Raw genomic sequence first — 19,194 nt, forward strand, 5'->3', positions numbered from 1 at the left:
ATGACAGTGAAACTTACTTGTTCCATTTCAAGTTGAACTTGCAAATTTCTTAGTTTGGAGCCAACATCATAGAACATTCTAAAGAGAAAGGGACTATTAAATATGTATGTTACTAAAATAACACTTCTATTTTTAGGCTCAGTATCAAATGTGAAGCGGGGGTTCTAAAGATATTTCTATATCATGACCCAGGAATATATTCCTGCTGCTATTAACATTTGCAAAGATAAAAATAAATAAAACATTTTTAGAAAGGGGAGGGATGGAGAGATGGCTTAGTGGTTAGGAACATTGACTGCTCTTCCAGAAGACCCAAGTTCAAATTCTAGCACCCACAGGGCAGCTGACAACTGTCTGTAACTCCAAGATCTGACATACATGCAGGCAGAACATAGGTAGACATACATGCTGGCAGAACACCTATGAACATAAAATAATTGCAAAGATGTGTGAGTACAACTGACAATTACTAATGATTTAACTCAAGATTCAGTACCCCATCTGGTGTTATTACTGTGCCAAGTCCCAAAACATAAAGTGCTGTCACCAGCAAAGAGTATGCACATCCAAGATCCTCAATAACTATGTAGAACACCAATTCTCACCTTTGGTGGTCAATGACCCTTTCACAGGGATCACAGATCAGATATCCTGCATATCAGATAATTACATTAGGATTCATAACAGAAGCAACATTATAGTTATGAAGTAGCAATGAAGTTATTTTATGGTCGGGTGTCACCACAACATGAGGAACTGCATCAAAGGGTTGCACTATTAGGAAGGCTGAGAACCACTGGTGTTGAGTATATGTACACTGGCAGTTCCTGCTGATAAGACACCCATTACAGGCTTGTTATCACCATGCCCCATTTTATGCAGTGCTGGGGGTGGATCCTAGGGTCTTGAATATGTTAGGCAAGCATGCTATTAATTGAGCGAGACCTCTAGTTTCTTGATTTTCAGCTACTTGTTAATATTAGGTCCTTTTGATTAGGATATGAGTTTAGCTACCAAAAGTCGTGACTTTAATTTGCTTACTCACATTAACACCAATGCCTACATCTAGAAGGTGTCTTAGTTTGTGTTCCTATTGCTGAGAAGACACACAATGATGACAGCAACTCTTATAAAGGTAAATATGTAATCCATTATTGTCGTTGTGGGAAGCATGGCAGCGTGCAGACAGACATGGTGCTGGAGAGGAGCTCATTTGGATTCACCGGCAGCAGGAAGAGAGCATGAGCCACTGGGCCTGGCTGGAACTTCTGAAACCTGAAAGACCACCCCCCCTGTGACGCGCATTCTCCAACAAGGCCACACCTCTTAATAGTGCCACTCCCCGTGAGCCTCTTGGAGGCATTTTGATTGGAACCACCACAGTAGGTTTCACCTAAGCATTAGGAGAAGGAAGAAAGCAACGAGGGGCCAGCTGGGGGAGGACTGTCAACACACTGCCCGAGTTTGCACGACACTGTCTAGTCACTCCAGCCCTCATTCCTGAGTTGATAGACTCTGCAGAAATTGGTTCCAACTTTCCCTTCTCCAACAGGGACACATTAAAATACTTAACGTGGGAGAAAACCAGAGGAAACAAAGAGATACTCACTACATCAACAAACACTCATATCAAGTACTTAGTTTATGCCAGCGTCTGGAAATGGACCTGAGCCCACCAGGACTGGTGTTATGCTCAGAGCTCGTAGTGGAGCAGGGAGATGATGGCGGAGCACCATGGGCAAGTTAAGAGAGGAGAGGCAGGCTGTGTCAGAGGCTGGGACGCTCCAGCAGACGCCTGAGAAGTGAGTCAGGAGTGCACAAAGGGAAAGGGAAAAGTAACAAGGAAATGAGGGCGAGGGGAAATGAACAAAGGCACTTCGCTGGGCCGGACCTCTAGAGACACTATCACTGGTTACACTGGCGACTGTTGGTCTCTTAAAGAGGAGAGGGAATATGAGGAAGGTGGGTTAGCATGGCCTGCACGTCCTCAGGGAGCAGACGGAGTGCAGGTGGAGCACAAGAAAAGGCTCGCTGGGACTTGCAAACTGGTCACCAAGCAATGAGGTGAACCCCAAAGCGAGAGGAGAGGGAGTGAGAAGGCGTGGTGACCACAGAGGCTCTTGAAAACGAACCTGAAGGATTGATCTTGATCTTGAAGACAATCTGGAGACAATGGAAACAAGATACCAGGAAATAATGATAAATTTATCAAGTAAGCATCATGTAGAAAGTATTACTTGTCTCTGTGTTCACCGGAGCTACATAAAAAGGAAACCTTTTGGGGATGATAAGAGATACACTGGTCACCTGGGCACTCACCACGAAGGATGATCAGAAAATGCATCTTGAATGAATGGTCCTGCAGTGTGTGAAGACATCAAGAGAGCATGGGACTTCTCTTTGCTTTACTTTCCTGCCTTGAGTCTACACGGAAAAGATGCGCCAAAGACCGCTAAGGATTCTGAGCTCTCTGCAGCCTGAACTTTCCTAGGTCATTAGATAAATGTGCTTGTATGTGGTATACGATGGGGAAGCATTTGTGTGTGCCCAGAGAGACCAAAGGTGAACTCTGGGCACCCTCCCCCGCTGCTCTCCACCTCACCGTGTTTCTGTTGTTTGAGACAGGTTCTCTTCACTGAATTGGAGCTGACTGCCTGTCTAGACACGCCAGCCAGTGAGCTCTGGGGAACCATCTGTCTCCATGGGTAGCAGACACCTGCTTCCATGCCCAGCATATATGTGGGTGCTGGGGATCCAAACTCAGGTCCTAATTCCTGTATAGCAAGCACTTTCCTCTCCCCAGGGAGCCTTTGAAGTCATAAAACATTTCATTTGTTTACAGAAAGTTCGTAATGATCAGAATTACTTAAAACACAGTTCCCGAGCTTCCCCTTTGCTTAGCTTCCACGAGTAGCTTAGTTGTGTAACACAAGCTGTGTAATAATATAGCAATAGAAGTAACTTGCAACAACAGTAAATTAGAACGACTCAGTAAACATTTGTTACACGAAGGAATAAAGTCTGCTGGCTAATTTATTTGGATAAAGTGGAGCAGACTCTGGGTTTTCTGAGAATAATGCTTTTCCTATTGTTTTTAAGTCTAATGTGCTTTCGTGACCAGCTTTGGGAGACGTGGGTGGGGAGACTCTCACCGCAGGCATTAAGGGAATGTCTCAGGATCTGCAGTTTATCCCATCTAGGCCTGAGGCTACCACACTGAAAGCATTGGAATGTGAAAGTCACCCATTTTGTGTGTTCCAGGAAAAAATACTTTAGAGCTGCCACCTAAAAAAAGAAGAAGAAAAAAAAAACATCCCCAAGCCCCCTTGCTACGACTTACTCCTTTTCCTTCTTTTATGGCCCTTTCTGAGTTACATCTAAATGTATATACAGTAGCGGTATTGGTACATTATATCCACTTTAACGTCATGCTGATTTGGAAATTTAAAATAAACTGAAATTATAAACAAAATATGCTCGGCTATCTATGGTAGATGAATTTACTACACAAGGGCTTTAGCAGTCATTTGAAACTAACTGCCTCTGCACAAGGTAAAGTGTGTTCCTTTGTAATTCCCCAAGCCCTCTCCACCCTTCCACCGACCTCCTGTTCTTACCAACAGCTGACCCAAAGATGCCTCACTTCTTTACACGAACACACCTTTTACTTTGCCTCGTACCCACCCACAACCTGGACCACCTTTTACTCCATGCTGATCTATCTGCCAAAATACAGTGTTAACACACACACACACACACACACACACACACACACACACACACACACTTAGAAAATTAAAGAAAAAAGTATTACCTTACAAAGTGATCCCTATTCTCCTATGCTTTCTGTTTTTGTTTTTGGTTTTTTTTTTTGTTTTTTTGGTGAAGCACACCTTTACTGGGAGGCAGAGGCAGGCAGATCTCTGTGAGTTCAAAGCCAGCCTGATCTACATAGTGAGTTCCAGGACAACCATCGCTACATGGTGAGTCTGTCTTGAAAAAACAAAGCAAAAAAGTAAGATAGGAAAGTCATGACCCCAAACAGAACCGAGGCCCAGGGAGGCAGAAGGGGAAGTGTGCCAGCTTATGGTGGAAAGTGTTGGGGATAGAGGTGGCTGCCCAGTGTGCTGGTCCCTCCCCATGCGCTTACTCTACTGAGGTAGGTAGGGAACTCGGCAGGGGTTGGCCAGGGATCCCAACCAGGCTGGGCACCGTGGTGATCAGAGTGGAACCAGGACCACAGGCCACTTCCATCCCATGTCATCCCCAGGCTGCTAAGTGGACATGCCTAAGCAGGATGCTCGGGTCTTGGCTGTGGCAGCCCTTCTGGAGGCCCCATCCAGGCCAAGCCCAGGTTATCTCAAGGTCCAGGTTCAGTTCCAGTCTTAGTAGCGGCCGACCTTGGCATCCCCCAAAGACGAATTCATTTGGGAATGCAAAGTCACCGAGCCGTTCATCCAGAGCCTCTGCCAGCTCATCTGGGTTCCTTTTGTCTTTTCCCAACTCCACCATGGTGGCAGCCAGTTCTGTGTCTCTGATCCCCATGTAGCTCTCTAGCAAGTCATCCACCTTCTCAATGGCCTTTTCCTCAAAGGCCGATGGCAGATCCTCCACTGTGGCAGGGCCCCGGGATCGGAGCCTGAGGGTCCCTCGGCCAGTGCCCAGTTGTGGGCCCGAGCCAGAGTGGCCACCCGCTGAACGCTGGCTGATCATATCAAAGGCTTTCCGAGGCTCTGTGAGTTTGAGGGTGAAGGTACGGCCTCGGGGCAGCTCCTTGAGGAGCCTGGCAAGTTCGTAGTGCCGACAGGCCAGCAGGCTCTGCCCGTTGATGGCTTCAATCATGTCCCCAACACTGATGAGCTGGATGTGGTCGACCACGCTGCCTTCCTTGATGCGCTTAATGAAGGCATAGCCAGCCCCGTTGTCAGTGATGGTGAGTCCCAGAGCCTCTTCAGACTTGAACACCTCCACCTCTTTGCGCTGCCCCTTGACGTGAGCAAAGATGAAATCTTCCAGCCCGATCTGGCCCCCCAGGAGCTTGTCCATATCCACTTTATGGGTGTTGAGGGTGCAGAACATCACCTCAGCAGCTGGTAGTCGGAAGGCCTCAGCGATCTTGCCATACAGCTCCTTGACATTGGTGAAGCCCTCGATGCGGCCTGTGGGGCTACCGTGGGCCAGCTGGGTGTGGAATACGAGTCGAGGACGGAGGGCAGCGGGAGGTGGGGGCAGACCCATCTGGGATTCCCCTGTTCCGCTTCCACCCAGGGGCCCAGGCTCCCCCACTCCCAGGCCACTCAGGCCTGGCTCCGCCTCTTCATTTTCCACCAGAGGTGGTGCATTTTTTCCGCCGCCCCAGTCCCAGTGGCATGAGCAGCCAGGAGTGGGGACTCCGCCAGGAGACCTGCGCCGCAGCCACCCCGCGCGCCCAGTTCGGTCCTCTGGAAACTCGGCCGGGCTTCTCCCTCGGCCTCCCGCTTTCTGTTTTTAAATGAATGGGAAAAACTGTATATTTTTATGGCGTATCATGTGATAGTTGATATGGGTGTATATTGTATGCTTGAATCAGTGCTAAGAGACTTATCTTCCCAAACACCGACCATTTCCTTGTAGTTAAAACATCTCTTCCAGTCACGTCAACTCTATAGGGCCATCCGTGCCTGCCAGACTGCAGGCATGCAATGGATGACCTTTATCATATTGAGGGAGTTTTCTATATCCCTTTGTGCTGAAAGTATGAAACTGTGAATGACTCTTATATTACATGAAGCACTTTTTTTTCTAGGTAAGATTTCTTGAATCACATCCATTTTAAGGACTTTATGACCCAAAGTTATAATCTTTTTGTGCAGATTAATTCTGGACTCTACTTGGCCAAAAGAGAAGTAGTATATGTGGGATTTGAAAGGTAGAAATGAAATAACAGCTAATACTCTGACTGCCTTTGTGGTTAGAGCTGGGAGGTGGTCGTGGAGCTGGTCCCTTCTAATCCACTCTCCTTCATGTTCCTCTCCCTAACTGCATATGAGGATGGTGCTATTTCTTCCAGAGTTGTTATTGTTAGTTTTGTACTTCTGGCAGGGAGAGAGGGCAAGGCTGAACCATCTTACTGCTGTTGGGAACAGAGTTACTCTCAGACCTCAACACCAGCCAGTCTGATTTCAGGCTTGGGCTTTTCTTCTAACGTGTAGCCCTCTGGAATCCAAAGTTACAGTTCCTTATGGTAGGAGGATGCTTTGAATTTCCTGCCCTGTTCAGTTTATCAGCTTTTTTTTTTCTTTCCTTCATCAGTTGCAAAGTATTTCTTTTCTTTCTTTTTCTTTTTTTTTTCTAGACAGGGTTTCTCTGTATTGTTTTGGAGGCTGTCCTGGAACTTGCTCTGTAGACCAGGCTGGCCTCGAACTTACACAGATCTGACTGCCTTTGCCTCCCAAGTGCTGGGATTAAAGATGTGCACCACTAATGGCGGGCTGCAAAGTATTTCTTTACTTTTGTCACTCACAGGATGTTTCTATATGAAGGAAGGTCACCTGTGGTGAGAGAGTGAGGTCACTGCACTGGGAGAAGGGGGATGGGAGGCAGAGGTGACACTCGGTAGATAGGATCTTGACAAAGACCAGGATGAGTCTGAATGTCCACCTCCCCCTGCAGCCTCACCTGTGACTAAAGTGCTCCTTTTAGTATGTGACCTCATCTGTCCCCGTTAGGTCGGTCCTTTGACAAGATCCCACTGGACTCGGGTTGTTTTCCAGGTGAGGGAGCAGGGTCTGCGCTGCATGCCACACAGCATGGCTTTCTCACTGGTGATAACTCTTTAGTCCCACTCACAGTCTTGGCAAAAAACAAACAAAACAGCCAAAAAAAAAAAAACCAAACCAAACCACAACTTGGATTCTTATTTTCCCTAACATTTTTATTGATTCTCTGGGAATTTCACATCATGCACACTAATTATATTCACTTCCCAGTCCTTCCATGTCTGTCTCTCAACCATAATGACCCCCCAAAAAACCCTAGAAAGTGAGGTCCAATTTATGGTATCTATGTACTCAGTGGAGCACGGTCAAACTCTGTGTCCTTCCCCTCCCGCAGTCATCAATTGTGCGGATGGCAGTCCAGCATTCCCAACACGCTTTAAGAGTTCTCTGAGACGGCTTCCCATCTAGGCTGTTACCTTTCTTTGGGAGGAGATAGGGGTGGTCTCAGAAGTCTTCCATGCCCCTCCCTCTCAACTGTGCATCTGCAGTGTGGCCTCCTTGCTCTTCAGTCAACGTCTCCTCTCTAACTCAGTTCTACTTCAGCTCAAATTGTTTACACGTGAAACTCAAGGCCAGCGGTTCTTACATTTTAGCTTGCAACTTAATCCCATCGGAGAGCTTGCAGAATAAGGTTAGGCTGTGGTCACTTTCTCACATAAATACAACAGCAATACATAATCAGCAATTGGTAATGATCAGGGGACCTATTATTTGGACCTGCCATCGTGTATTCCTGATAGAGTCCTACATCGTGCTGACACTGTTGGTCTCAGAATACCTTTTAGAGAAATACTAATCTAGATTCATGTATTAATAAGATCCATTTACATATATCTCACCTTAACCCAGGGCAGTTATTTACATTAACTGGCAGAGTTGAGAAAGACAGAAACTGGTCAGATAGCGAAGCCACCTCAAAGCTCTGAGATGTTCTTGCTGGAGGCCAGGTCTGCTACAACAGAGCTCTGGGTCCTCCTTATCGCATACCTTTGTCTGGACGCTGTCCATGGCTACGTGACCGAAACTGAGAGGCACCTGGTTGGGAAAACTGTGGACTGCCCAACTTATCTCCCTCCCCAACTTCTACCCTAAAACCTAAAGCCACTCACTGACCAGAGTGCCTCTCCTGGGAGCTAAGCTTTCCAGAAACAGCCCCATCTTCCACCACCAAACTCGGCAATCCTAGCGAATCCATCTTTAAATCATGGAGTCAAAGGAGTGCTCTAGATCTGCAGTGTGCGGTTTCCAGGATGATGCACTTTGTACTATGCAGGAAGCCTGAATCTTACAGGAAAGGGACAGTTGTGCTGGCCTTCAAGTGACTTTAGTTCAGGGTTATTGCCTCCCACACTGGGAGTTTTTCTTAGAGAAATTTTTTTCTCATATCTAAGGCAGGCTACCCTTCGCCTCATCAGGATGGGACTGCTATTCAGGTGTCTATCCTAAATGAAAAGACCCTTCTTGTTCTGTCGTTCTGGCACACTGACTGGACTTGTCTGTAGCAGTTCTTTACCAGGGACGATGGCTATGAGAGGACTGAATTCATGATGTTTTAAACTTTTGCTGAGGAGTCAACATTTGGTTGTCTGTATCACACAATCTTCTTTTGGAGATAAACTCGGCACACCTACATTTTAAATTCTTGTAACATAAAATTTGGAACTCTCCATTTCCATTCTGAAAAGACAAGTGACATTAGCTTTCACAAGGTTTCAAACTATGGTCCCTGAACCAGCACTATCAACACCACTTAAGAACCTGATGGAAGCCCGGGAGTTGTGGTGCATGCCTTTAATCCCAGCACTTGGGAGGCAGATCTGTGAGTTCGAGGCCAACCTGGTCTACAAGAGTTAGATCCAGGACAGGCTCCAAAGCTACACAGAGAAACCCTGTCTTGAAAAACAAAAGCAACAAACAAACAACAAAACCAAACCAAAAGAACTTGATGGAAATGCAAAATTCAAATCAGGACTCACATTGTATCTGAATAAGTTCTACTAGAAATGAAGGATTCCGATAGCCACTCAAGCATGATGGAGACAACTGCACACATGGGTGACAGTGCTATCATCTATTGGAACTGTGTCATGCACCCGTGGACGGGATGCACACCTCAGTAGTCCAACTTTTCAGAGCAGGGTGACATGATCTGAACATAACTGATACAACAGTGCACCTAAGCAGCTGGGAAGTGGCTCAGTGGGGAAGAGTATGTGCTGTGCGAGCAGCAGGACCTGAGTTTGAATCCCCAGCCCCCGAGTAAAAAGTTGGGACAGCACTGTGGGACAGCGATCCTCCAGACTCACACTGTAAACTTCTGGATCAGTGAGAGACTGTTTCAAAGTAGTTAACAAGCCATGACAGAGGAGGACACTCATGCGATGTACTGGCCTGGTTTCTGTACGTACACACAGACACATTCATGTGCATACAACACATATATAAATGCACAGAAAAAAGAAAGACAATGTAAATTAGGTCTATAGGTCAATAAGAAAGATTGTAAGGACTGATAGACTTCTCTTCTACTTGCAATAATCAAATTCTCCCATCGTTTGTAGTGCTGGAGGATGAGTTGAGAGCCTCGCACATGCTGTGAGCAAGCAGCACCCTCTTCTCTAGCTTTACATTTTTCTTTTTAAAGATTTATATATTTATTATATGAATATGAGTACTCTATCTGCATATACAACTTTACGTGAGAAGGTGACACCAGATCTCAGAGATGGTTCTGTGCCACCATGTGGTTGCTGGGAATTAAACTCAGAACCTCTGGAAGAGCAACCAATGCTCTTAACCAGTGAGCCATCTCTCCAGCCCCCTAGTTGTTCATTTCTGACCTGGCTGTTGGGATCTTTGGACTAAGTGTCCACTAGGAGGCTCACTCTACAGTTTCCTAAACAGTTACTTTTACCTGTTACCTTTACCAACTTACAACTTATAACTCAATGATCTTATTAAAAACAGCTTTACAATTATGAGTTAAGAACCACAAATTCAAGGCTGGACAGATGGCTCAATGGTTAAGAGCACTGCTGCTCTTCCGGAGGTTCTGAGTTCAATTCCCAGCAGCCACATGGTGGGTCACAACCATCTGTAATGAGATCTGGTGCCCTCTTCTGGCCTGCAGGCATACATACAGGCAGAACATTGTATATATAATAATAAATAAACCTTTAAAAAACAGCAACAACACAAATTCTTGGGAAAACATACACAAGGTTTTCTGAGATACAAGTATGATCCCAATGTAAGCACAGTGGTGATAGGTAGTGTCTAGATGTGAAGCTGGTGTCTCCTGCCACTTTTTCTGTTCTGTGACCCTATCAGTCTTACTGGTTCTCAATCCCGAAGACACCTGCATCTTAAGGCCTTTCTGCTTTCTCTGCCTGGAAATGCATTTCTCCCAGAAACTAGAACGGTTTTTGTTTTTGTTTTGCTCAACCTTTCTTGCAACTTTAATTCTATTAATACTATTCTCAATGAGTTTCTTCCCTGACTACTTTCCCCGTCTAGTATAAAAATCTTCTTTTGCTGTTTATTTCCAAAGTTAACCATACTTCTCTAATGGTCCATACTTCTCATCAATCTTTCTGCTTCCAGTTAGGTAGGGCTTGACTTTTGCCCATTTATGTTTGGATGTATCATCACCATACAGGTGTGGGTTTGGCCTGGAAGTACTAACAAGAGATTATTAAATGACTGAAACAAAGTCTGCAAAAATCAGAATATTTACTTTTATTTATCATTTGAAGCATCGGGGCTAGAATCTGGGGCTTTGTACATGCTAGGCAAGCATTCTATTGTTGAGCTATACTCCCAGACCAGGGTTTCTACCAAATAGCTTAAATTAAACAGAAGTACATACATTTAACAGCATTCTTTTAAAATAAAAAAATAATCCATCTATCCTTATTTTATATGCATTGGTGTTTTGTATTTTTGCTTGTGTGAGGGTGTCAGATCTTGGGAGTTACATACAGTTGAGAGCTGCTATGTGGGTACTGGGAATTGAACCCAGGTCCTCTGGAAGAGCAGTCAGTGCTCTTTACCACCAAGCTATCTCTCCAACCCCTTAACAGCATTCTTAAGAACCTAGATGCCACTGCAGAGGGTACAGCTCACTGATGAAGCATTTAATGTATGTAAAGTCCTTGATCGGTTCCCCAGAATTGGAAACACACACACACACACACACACACGCCAGCCAATTTTTTTTAACCCATTAAACTTATGCATCATGACCAAATTATTTAGCTTTACTACTTCCTTAAAACATTATTTGTCATCACCATGAATGTTTGTGTTTCTGGTTTTTCTCCCACCATGGGACTCAGGGATCAAATGAACCCAGCTCTACCACTTCATTCTTAAAACATCCAAGAAGTACCTACTGTGTGTGTCAGGCATTACGCTAAATGTAGAGATTCCAATTCATAGAGAAATGAACGAACAACCTTAAAAAGAAAAAAGAAGTCTGTATAAGGTATGTCACACAGAAAAAATAGAGTTCTTCTCCTCCTTTTCTGCTCTTAGCCTCAGTAAAGCAATGATTAGCTGTTAGAGGTGTAATATAGCAGAAGACAGTGCAGGGCAAAACCGAGGTGGGCAGACAAGAGAGATCATAGGTTAAGATTCCTAGGCAGGAAGTTATTATGGGGCAGTCTGACTGGAAACCTAACAAACAACCCAGCTGACCCCAGTATATTTTAAGCAGCATATGAAAATGAAAGGCACCTAAGCTTTGTGATAAGCCTAAAATTCCAACTATAAATCTATTTAAAACAGGAAATAATGAATAGCTATGTATATTATGATTTCCCTGTGTAGTTCTGGCAGGCCTGGAACTCACTATATAGACAAGGTTGGCCTTGAACTCACAGGGATCCACCTGCCTCTGCCTCTTGAGTGCTGGGATTAAAGACGCGCACCACCATGGGCAGTTAATGATGAAATATTCGTAACACATGACAGGCCATACCACCCACCATGCCAGTTTGCATATGGCAGCTATGAAAGCCCTACTACTATTCCTGTGTGTCTCTGCTGACAGCAAGCGACTGGTGCTCATAAACTCACAGGTGCAGCAGGGCAGTGTCCTTGGAGTGCTTTAAGACAGACGCAGCAGCATGGTCACCGGTGCACTCTCTTTCTCAATGGTGTTCAAGGAAGTCCTCTGAAATCCATCCCTTGGATCTTTCTCTTACTATCCTCAGGGCAAAAAATTAGAGGTTCACGGTATGATATTTCAAAGTTCTCTTCCAATATAGTCTAGTCAGAAACCATAGCACCAAAACTCCTCATACTACAAGATATTTAACACCGACATTTATCATTGGAAGCTGGGATCTTCCTCTAGATCTGACTGAATTCAAAGATCCACTATGCCAAAAGGTTTGCAAGTCAGTTCCCTTGAACTGGATTTTAAGAGTCCGGTTCAAATTTGACATGCTTAAATTGCTTTCTTAGAAATCATAAACACAGAGGCAAAGTTGTAAAACCTTTAAATGCACATGTGTTCATGTGTGTGCACCTGCTTGTGTGTAGCCAGAGAACCTAAGGTGTCACCTTCAGGAATGTTACACACTGCCATGAGATGGTCTTCTGGCTGGAAACTCAGCTGGCTGGCCACCGAGCTTCCTGTCTCCACCTCTCAAACTCTGAGATAACATTAAATGACACCATACCTGGCTATTGACATGGCTTCTAAACACGGAACTAAGGTCTTCATGCTTGTGAGGCAAGAGCTTTAGTCACTGAACATCTCCCTGGCTCCTAACTGTAACTATTGAGGAACACTGAAATACTAACTTGCACTGCGGAGTTATCACAGTACTTGTTTTCTTCACTGTTGGACAAGGCAGTATCACACTTAAAATCCAGGCCACATACACTGGAGTGCAAGTGAAACATGCTTATTAAAAAGTACAGGCCAGGCCCATCTGCTCAGCAACCCTCTCTCACAACCCAAGAACTGTGGCGGAGCAAGTGAAGGGTTCATGCTGCCATCCAACAGCCTTGGGGAGGCTGGTTCTGAGTACTCCTGGGGGAAGGGCACTCTTCTATGAACTTATAAAAATGCAGTCTCTCTTATACATTCAGCATTCTACACATATGGTCACCAAGAGAAAAACATACCACTACTATCCAAATTGCCTATCTTACCAAGGAATAAAGTCAGCATCAACTGACAGCTTGAGAAAAAAATCTTTTAGAAAGAAGACTAGGAAAATAATCTTTTTTCTTTTTCCCCACACAGGAATGTGCACATTTTTAGAAGCATGATTCACTATTGGCCATGGTCAGAGTCTGCATCAAGGAATCATCCAGCTGCTTGAGCATTAGAACACACCAGTTAACAACAGACCCACCTCCCAAATGCTACAGGTGTGTTACCACATTACAAATGTACTTCTGGACTTTGTACACACACACACACACACACACACACACACACACACACACGCCCCTTTGTAACCTGCTTATTTTGTAGGCACAAAGCAGAAATATAACACTTGTTATTTACTCAAAGGAAAGGTGCTGTCATTTATATAGACAGAGATGCTTTCCAAAGCCAAGGTATGGATTTAGAATTGGATACAGTAAGAAAGTAGTATTTCATTTTAAACCTAGTACTTTTGTATGTTATCCTCGCTGTACAAGTATACTCAGAAGACACACTCATATAGAAGACAGAGTATGACAGGAAAGACTAAGTACCAGTTATCTTTCATCATTATACAGAGATTTTCACTAGGAGATGAGACTGGGGGATATAACTGCTAACAGCACTTGCTCTGTGTTCTATCTATAAGGTCAAAGAACATCCACAAAATCATACAGCCTTTAGAAAAGATGGTCCAGGTTAGAGAAGAATCTGTACATTTTCTTCTTGAAACACACCCAGTGAGTCCTGGCTTTGGAAGTCATGGCTGTCTCAGAGAAGCCAAGAAGACAAAACAGTAATACAATTTATTTTCTTATTTCTTGCCCTTCCCCCAGGAGTACTTAGAACCAGCCTTCCCAAGGCTGTTGGATGGCAGCATGTAGTATAAGCTGTCTTAAACCTGCTGTGTACCTAAGAGTGGCCTTGAATACCTCATCTTTTAGCCTCTACTGTCCAATTGCTGAGAATGGAGGTATATGACACCGTGCTCTGCAATAAAAAAGAAGTGTTAGGTAAAAGACCAAAGAAACTTAATGGATGAGTAAACTCCACTTTACTTTTCATAGGAACATTCTTATGCCTTCCCTCTTGGTTTTCAAGATATTTGTGCATGAAATGCTTTTCTTCTTCTAAAATCAAGAGCAATACAGAGAATTCTATGAACATAAAAGACAAAGTATAGGAAATCTGGAGAACAGAATTTAGCAGTGAGTTGAATACAGGCTTACTTCAGGTCCACATGGGAAATTAAACATGGATCTTAACCACTCCAGAGCTCTGCTGGCAGAATGAACCTTGCACAAATCTAAGTTGGAAAATAATCTAATAGCAAAGGGAAAATTTCCAATTTCAGTGGAATAGTATCTTCGTGCATGTTCTTTTTTTTTTTTTTTTTTTGGTTTTTCGAGACAGGGTTTCTCTGTGGCTTTTGGAGGCTGTCCTGGAACTCGCTTGGTAGTCCAGGCTGGTCTCGAACTCACAGAGATCCGCCTGCCTCTGCCTCCCAAGTGCTGGGATTAAAGGCGTGCGCCACCAACGCCCGGCTTCGTGCATGTTCTTAAGCCTGAGTTTAGAGCTAAGAAAAAAAACAGAAGTTGGATTTTTAAGCACTGCAAATGTTTATGGAAATGAAATCTCATGCTACAAAACAACTATCTCGAGTCTCAGTTACCATTATCTTTAGTTACTTGTCATAAAAAACTAGGTGTCAGATTCTGCATATAGATAGCTTTATGTAAAATACATAAACATTTGTCCAAATTGGTACACAGATTGCATAAATATGGCAATTAAGATCGCATTTACAGATGAGCATGTACATTGCTGTGCAAATTATCACAATATTACAATTTCAAAAATTATTCAAACTGGTATCCAAGTAAAGCAATTAGTGAAAAAATACCCATGCAGAATTTAAATATCTCAGAACAAAATTTAAACTGTTTTCATTAAAAGTTCACACATTTAAAATAGTTTTATTCATTTTATTTGTATATGTCAAAATACATTTTTTATTTCCAAAATAGTGGGTTTTGCAACTAGTTTCATGCAGAAACAAGGTCTGCTCAATACTACCAATAAAGTCAATATCGCACAGTAGCTGTTCAATTTTAGATACAAAGAATAAATAACCTAAATACAAAACACTAAAATATTAGAAACATGTATTTCACCATTCTTCACAGGCATCCAAACTTCACAAATCTAAACCACAGCATGCTAACTGTTGTGCACCCAGAACACGTTGCAGTCACTCAAACTCATCAGTTATCTGTGGATTTTACCTCATTAGACCACGAAATACTCTGTATTCAGACCCGCCATTCATACAGTTCAAATATAACCAAAAATAAAGTCCTCACACCTATCCTTGTACCTTTAAAATCAAGAATCCTGAGCTTGGTAGTAAGAGTATAACCTTATATCTTCATAAAACCAGTCAAGAGAGAGAACTTACAATTCTACTTACCAAAACACCCTTCCCAACCCCAAAGTCATCTAAATAGGCAGTAGAACACAGTGACCTTTTAAAACGAAGGGGTACAAATTCACATTTAATATAGTATACAATACACTCAATAATACAGTCAGCTACTATAAGCTTTACAATGTACAATTTATTCAAATGGCTGAACTGTTCAGTGGTTAAGGAGACAGTTATGTGCCAGGAAGATGTAATAGTTTTTTTTGCATGGTTTAATGAAAATATAAAAGTTATTTGTTCAAATAAAAGCCATTTTTACTATGGACTTGGGGTCTTGCTTATTTTTTTCCTTTAAAAAAAGGCCACTGAAATGTATAAAAATGGTCTGAACATGATGATGGTATCAAAGCGGATGCCTCTTCACATGGCAGTAACAGTGCACTTAACATTAATCACAGATTAAGTCTGTGAATGATTTCATAGCACTACTTTGGCTGGCACAACAGTTTTAGACAGCACTCAGATAAATATAGGCATGTGAAATGTGAAGCAATTCTCTTATGGAACTTTAATATGTTTGAATACTACCAAAGGAAAACAAAAGTAAAAGCGCTTTACAGTAGAAAAATTGTAAAGACAGGGCTCCATAAACCGTGTCACTGTTAAGGTCCTGATATCCCATTGTTAGCAAGTTCTGTTTGAAACACCATTATGGAGTAGCCTACTTTGCATTAGCAGACACTTGAATTAAGAAAATAGTCAAGCATGCCATGTGGTTGTCTAAAAATCAAAACAATACACTTATTTATATATACAGCATCACTCAGTACCTGCTAAAATGAATGTGAAGATTACAGAATCTAACATCTTATACTACAATAAAAAACAAAACAGAAAAGTGACCAATGAAGGCAAAAGGTAGGACTTAAAAGATCAAATCTCAATGAACTTTAAAGCATTCATATAAGAAATAAATGCATATTGCACAAACAGTGAAAGCAAATGTTCCACCGAGCAATTCAGTTCCAGGTGGAAGACAACACATCAGCCTAACGTGTGACAAGAAGCTCGGAAGAGCAAAGTTTCTTTTCTGTCAACGAGAAAGGTGTGAACACCAAGGGACTCTGCCACATGACGAGCTAGAAGGAAAAGATACAAACCCAAACTCAGATAAAAAGCAAAAAATTTAAATATCGAGAAACTAGAAACTGTGGCACATCAAAAAACAACAAATGTTGAATAACTGTCTTCTGTGAGAGCTGGAAGTTTTTGTTGACACAAAAATATTTATGTACAACTAAGGCTTACTGGTTAAACATCTGAGGCATATCTGGCCTTGAACACTTTCTTTATTTGCTGGAGCTGTAAACGAGTTTTCTCAGTCACTGAAAAACAGAATCTTCTCAGCAGCTGCTTTAACATGAAACAATGGTCTGGATAACCAAGGGGTGGGGCAGAAAAATGAAACCAAACAAAACTCCTAGATAAGAGGGCATTTGGCAGGATGTCGGAAAATGAGTCTCCGAAGGAAGGTTCTTTCGGGCATCCAGTGGCTGCCGACATGGTCCACTGCGGAGTATGTGCAAGTCCTGCTGCTTTGCTTGTTTCTCTTCTCCGTCCTACTTGGAAAGTTTGCTTATGACTCTGATCAAGGCCCCATTTTCATCCTTTAGCCTCTGGTTGTCTGCTTTTAAGTCTGGCAACATCTACATGGGGAAAAACACAGAAAAACTTCCATTTAAATAAAAAAGGTGGAGCAACATTCTTTACAAATGTTATGAAGTCACCACAAAACAAATGATCAAGCTTTGTCAGTGATATGTATTTCTAATGTCTAAAACATATACCATGAAGGGAAACATTGTTTGTGAATCTAATTAGTTTAATAAATGATGAAATGAAGTTTATCTTTCAAAATTATCAACTTCTAAACTAGTTGACTCTATGACTCACGAGCACATATTAGAGCAGCTGTGAAATGAAGCCTGTTTTTGTTAGGATAGGATCTTAAAGTGAGTTCCTTACACAGCTCCTGTCAACACCTAAATCAAGGTCTTTTGCTTTGAAGCATGTTAACACTGTCACTCCACAAAAGACCCAGCTGACTAGGGAGCTCTGAGGACTCATTCTGAGTTATCAAAATTCCTTAAGGAACTCCTCCAGAGGATCCAAGTCTGATGACCTACTACAGTGTCTGATCCCAGAGAGGCACTCATTAAATGGGACTAATCAATGTAAATAGAGTAGTATTTGTTGAAAAGAAAGCAATTCAATTTTCTGTTGCTACACAGACAAAATGAAGGAGAGGATGGGAATGTTAGGAATTACATTAACTCTTTTTAAAATTTATTTTTTATTTTATATGCATTGGTGTTTTTGACCACATGTGTCTGTGTGAAGGTGTTGGAACTCATGGGAGTTGCAATTACAGACACTGGTAAGCTGTCATGTGGGTGCTGGGAACTGAACCCAAGTCCTTTGGAAAAGCAGCCAATGTTCTTAACTGCTGAGCCATGTCTCCAGCCCCCTACATTAACTTTAACTCTCTACTAAGAGCAAACTTTATGTCCTTTGAAACTTTAATTTTGAAGATTGACTAGGAAACAGAATAGCCCCCCCCCCCCAGACAGGGTTTCTCTGTATTGTTTTAGAGCCTGTTGTGGAACTCGCTCTGTAGACCAGGTTGGCCTCGAACTCATAGAGATCCGCCTACCTCTGCCTCCCGAGTGCTGGGACTAAAGGCTTAGAATAGCTTTTATTTTGGACATTAAAATGTATTTCCCAAAATATTTCATTCTCTTTTTTTCTGGTTTTCAGAATGTGTTGTGACAATGGCACATTAGGGAGAACAAAAGTAGAACTTATAAAACGATTCACCCGAGCCACGCCTTTGGGAAGAGTGACGTTTACAGGGAGCCACAGTTGTTACCATGCTCAGTGTTCCAGAGAGCCAGGGGCTGACCGTCACTGCAACAGAGAGTGAGTGAGTATAAAGGGTGACGGCTCTGAGTGCAGACCATGCTACTGAAAAGCCCGAGAAAGTAGGCTCGGTCTTCTACTTAAAAGTAATTAGATGTTTATGCTTCATAAATATTGGATATACTTAAACTATTTTGAAGTAAAAGAAATCTGAAGGAGCTTGACAAAGGACAGACAAGTCTTTTAATTCCTAAATCATTGCCTAATTTTGCTGGGGTTTATCAGTTGCAATATACAATTAGTAATAATTTTAATATTCTGAGAAGCCATGCATAATTAAACAGTTATATATGTGATAAGCTCCAGACACATGGTATTAATTTGTAGTTGTGAGCTTTTACAAAAACACGCTTACTAATATAAAAACACCTGCCTGGCTCTATCAAGGAGAAATGATGGAACTACAAATTATAGGTTCACAGACTGCAGTTGCCTACAGAACCCTGAGCGCTTGGCTACCACTCGTGTCAAGGCCCTATTCTCAGTCAGCAGCCTCTCATTTAACTCTCTCAGAGGTTCAATTTGGTCTATTTGGTGCAGGTTCTGCAGGAATCAGAACATAAAGAAATAGAAATAAAAAATAAGAAAATACTCAAGAGTACAACAAGAACACAGAGAATAACAGAAAATGAACTGCCTTCCCCCAAAAAAGAAATCTTAAGGGAACACTCCAATGCATTTAGAAAGGCAAACAATTTATTCCTATAATTCCACGTCAAGCTAAACAATATATAAACAAAATCCAAGAGATTTGTTTCTACTTTTCAAAGCTACTTAAAAACAATGGTCTAATTACAAACTAATTCAGTGAAAAGTTTAAAACTTGAAATGCTAATTTCATAAGCATAATTCTGACGTGATAAAGG

General features: G+C 42.5%; 2 protein-coding genes across 6 annotated transcripts in view; both read right to left on the bottom strand.

Annotated features, from left to right (window-relative positions):
• Positions 1-3,977: 3,977 nt before the first annotated feature.
• Positions 3,978-5,386, bottom strand: LOC101823532 (PDZ domain-containing protein GIPC1-like). The gene is given in 3 exon segments (XM_040754931.1): positions 3,978-4,413; positions 4,415-5,340; positions 5,342-5,386. Coding segments are annotated over 3 exon segments (984 nt in total). The 5' UTR covers positions 5,372-5,386; the 3' UTR covers positions 3,978-4,385.
• Positions 5,387-14,895: 9,509 nt separating this feature from the next.
• Positions 14,896-19,194, bottom strand: part of Ppp1r12a (protein phosphatase 1 regulatory subunit 12A) — a 109,131-nt gene continuing 104,832 nt past the window's right edge. For all 5 annotated transcript variants that reach the window (XM_040754933.1, XM_040754934.1, XM_040754932.1 and 2 more), the window contains one exon: positions 14,896-17,055. Coding sequence is in view for 4 of the 5 variants with exons in the window: in XM_040754934.1 (XP_040610868.1) it covers positions 16,969-17,055 (87 nt within the window). In the remaining variant the exon portion in view is untranslated. The remainder of the gene's footprint in view (positions 17,056-19,194) is intronic.

The sequence above is a fragment of the Mesocricetus auratus genome, unplaced genomic scaffold (genome assembly GCF_017639785.1).
Source record: "Mesocricetus auratus isolate SY011 unplaced genomic scaffold, BCM_Maur_2.0 Super-Scaffold_100011, whole genome shotgun sequence".
NCBI classification, from domain to species: Eukaryota; Metazoa; Chordata; class Mammalia; order Rodentia; family Cricetidae; genus Mesocricetus; species Mesocricetus auratus.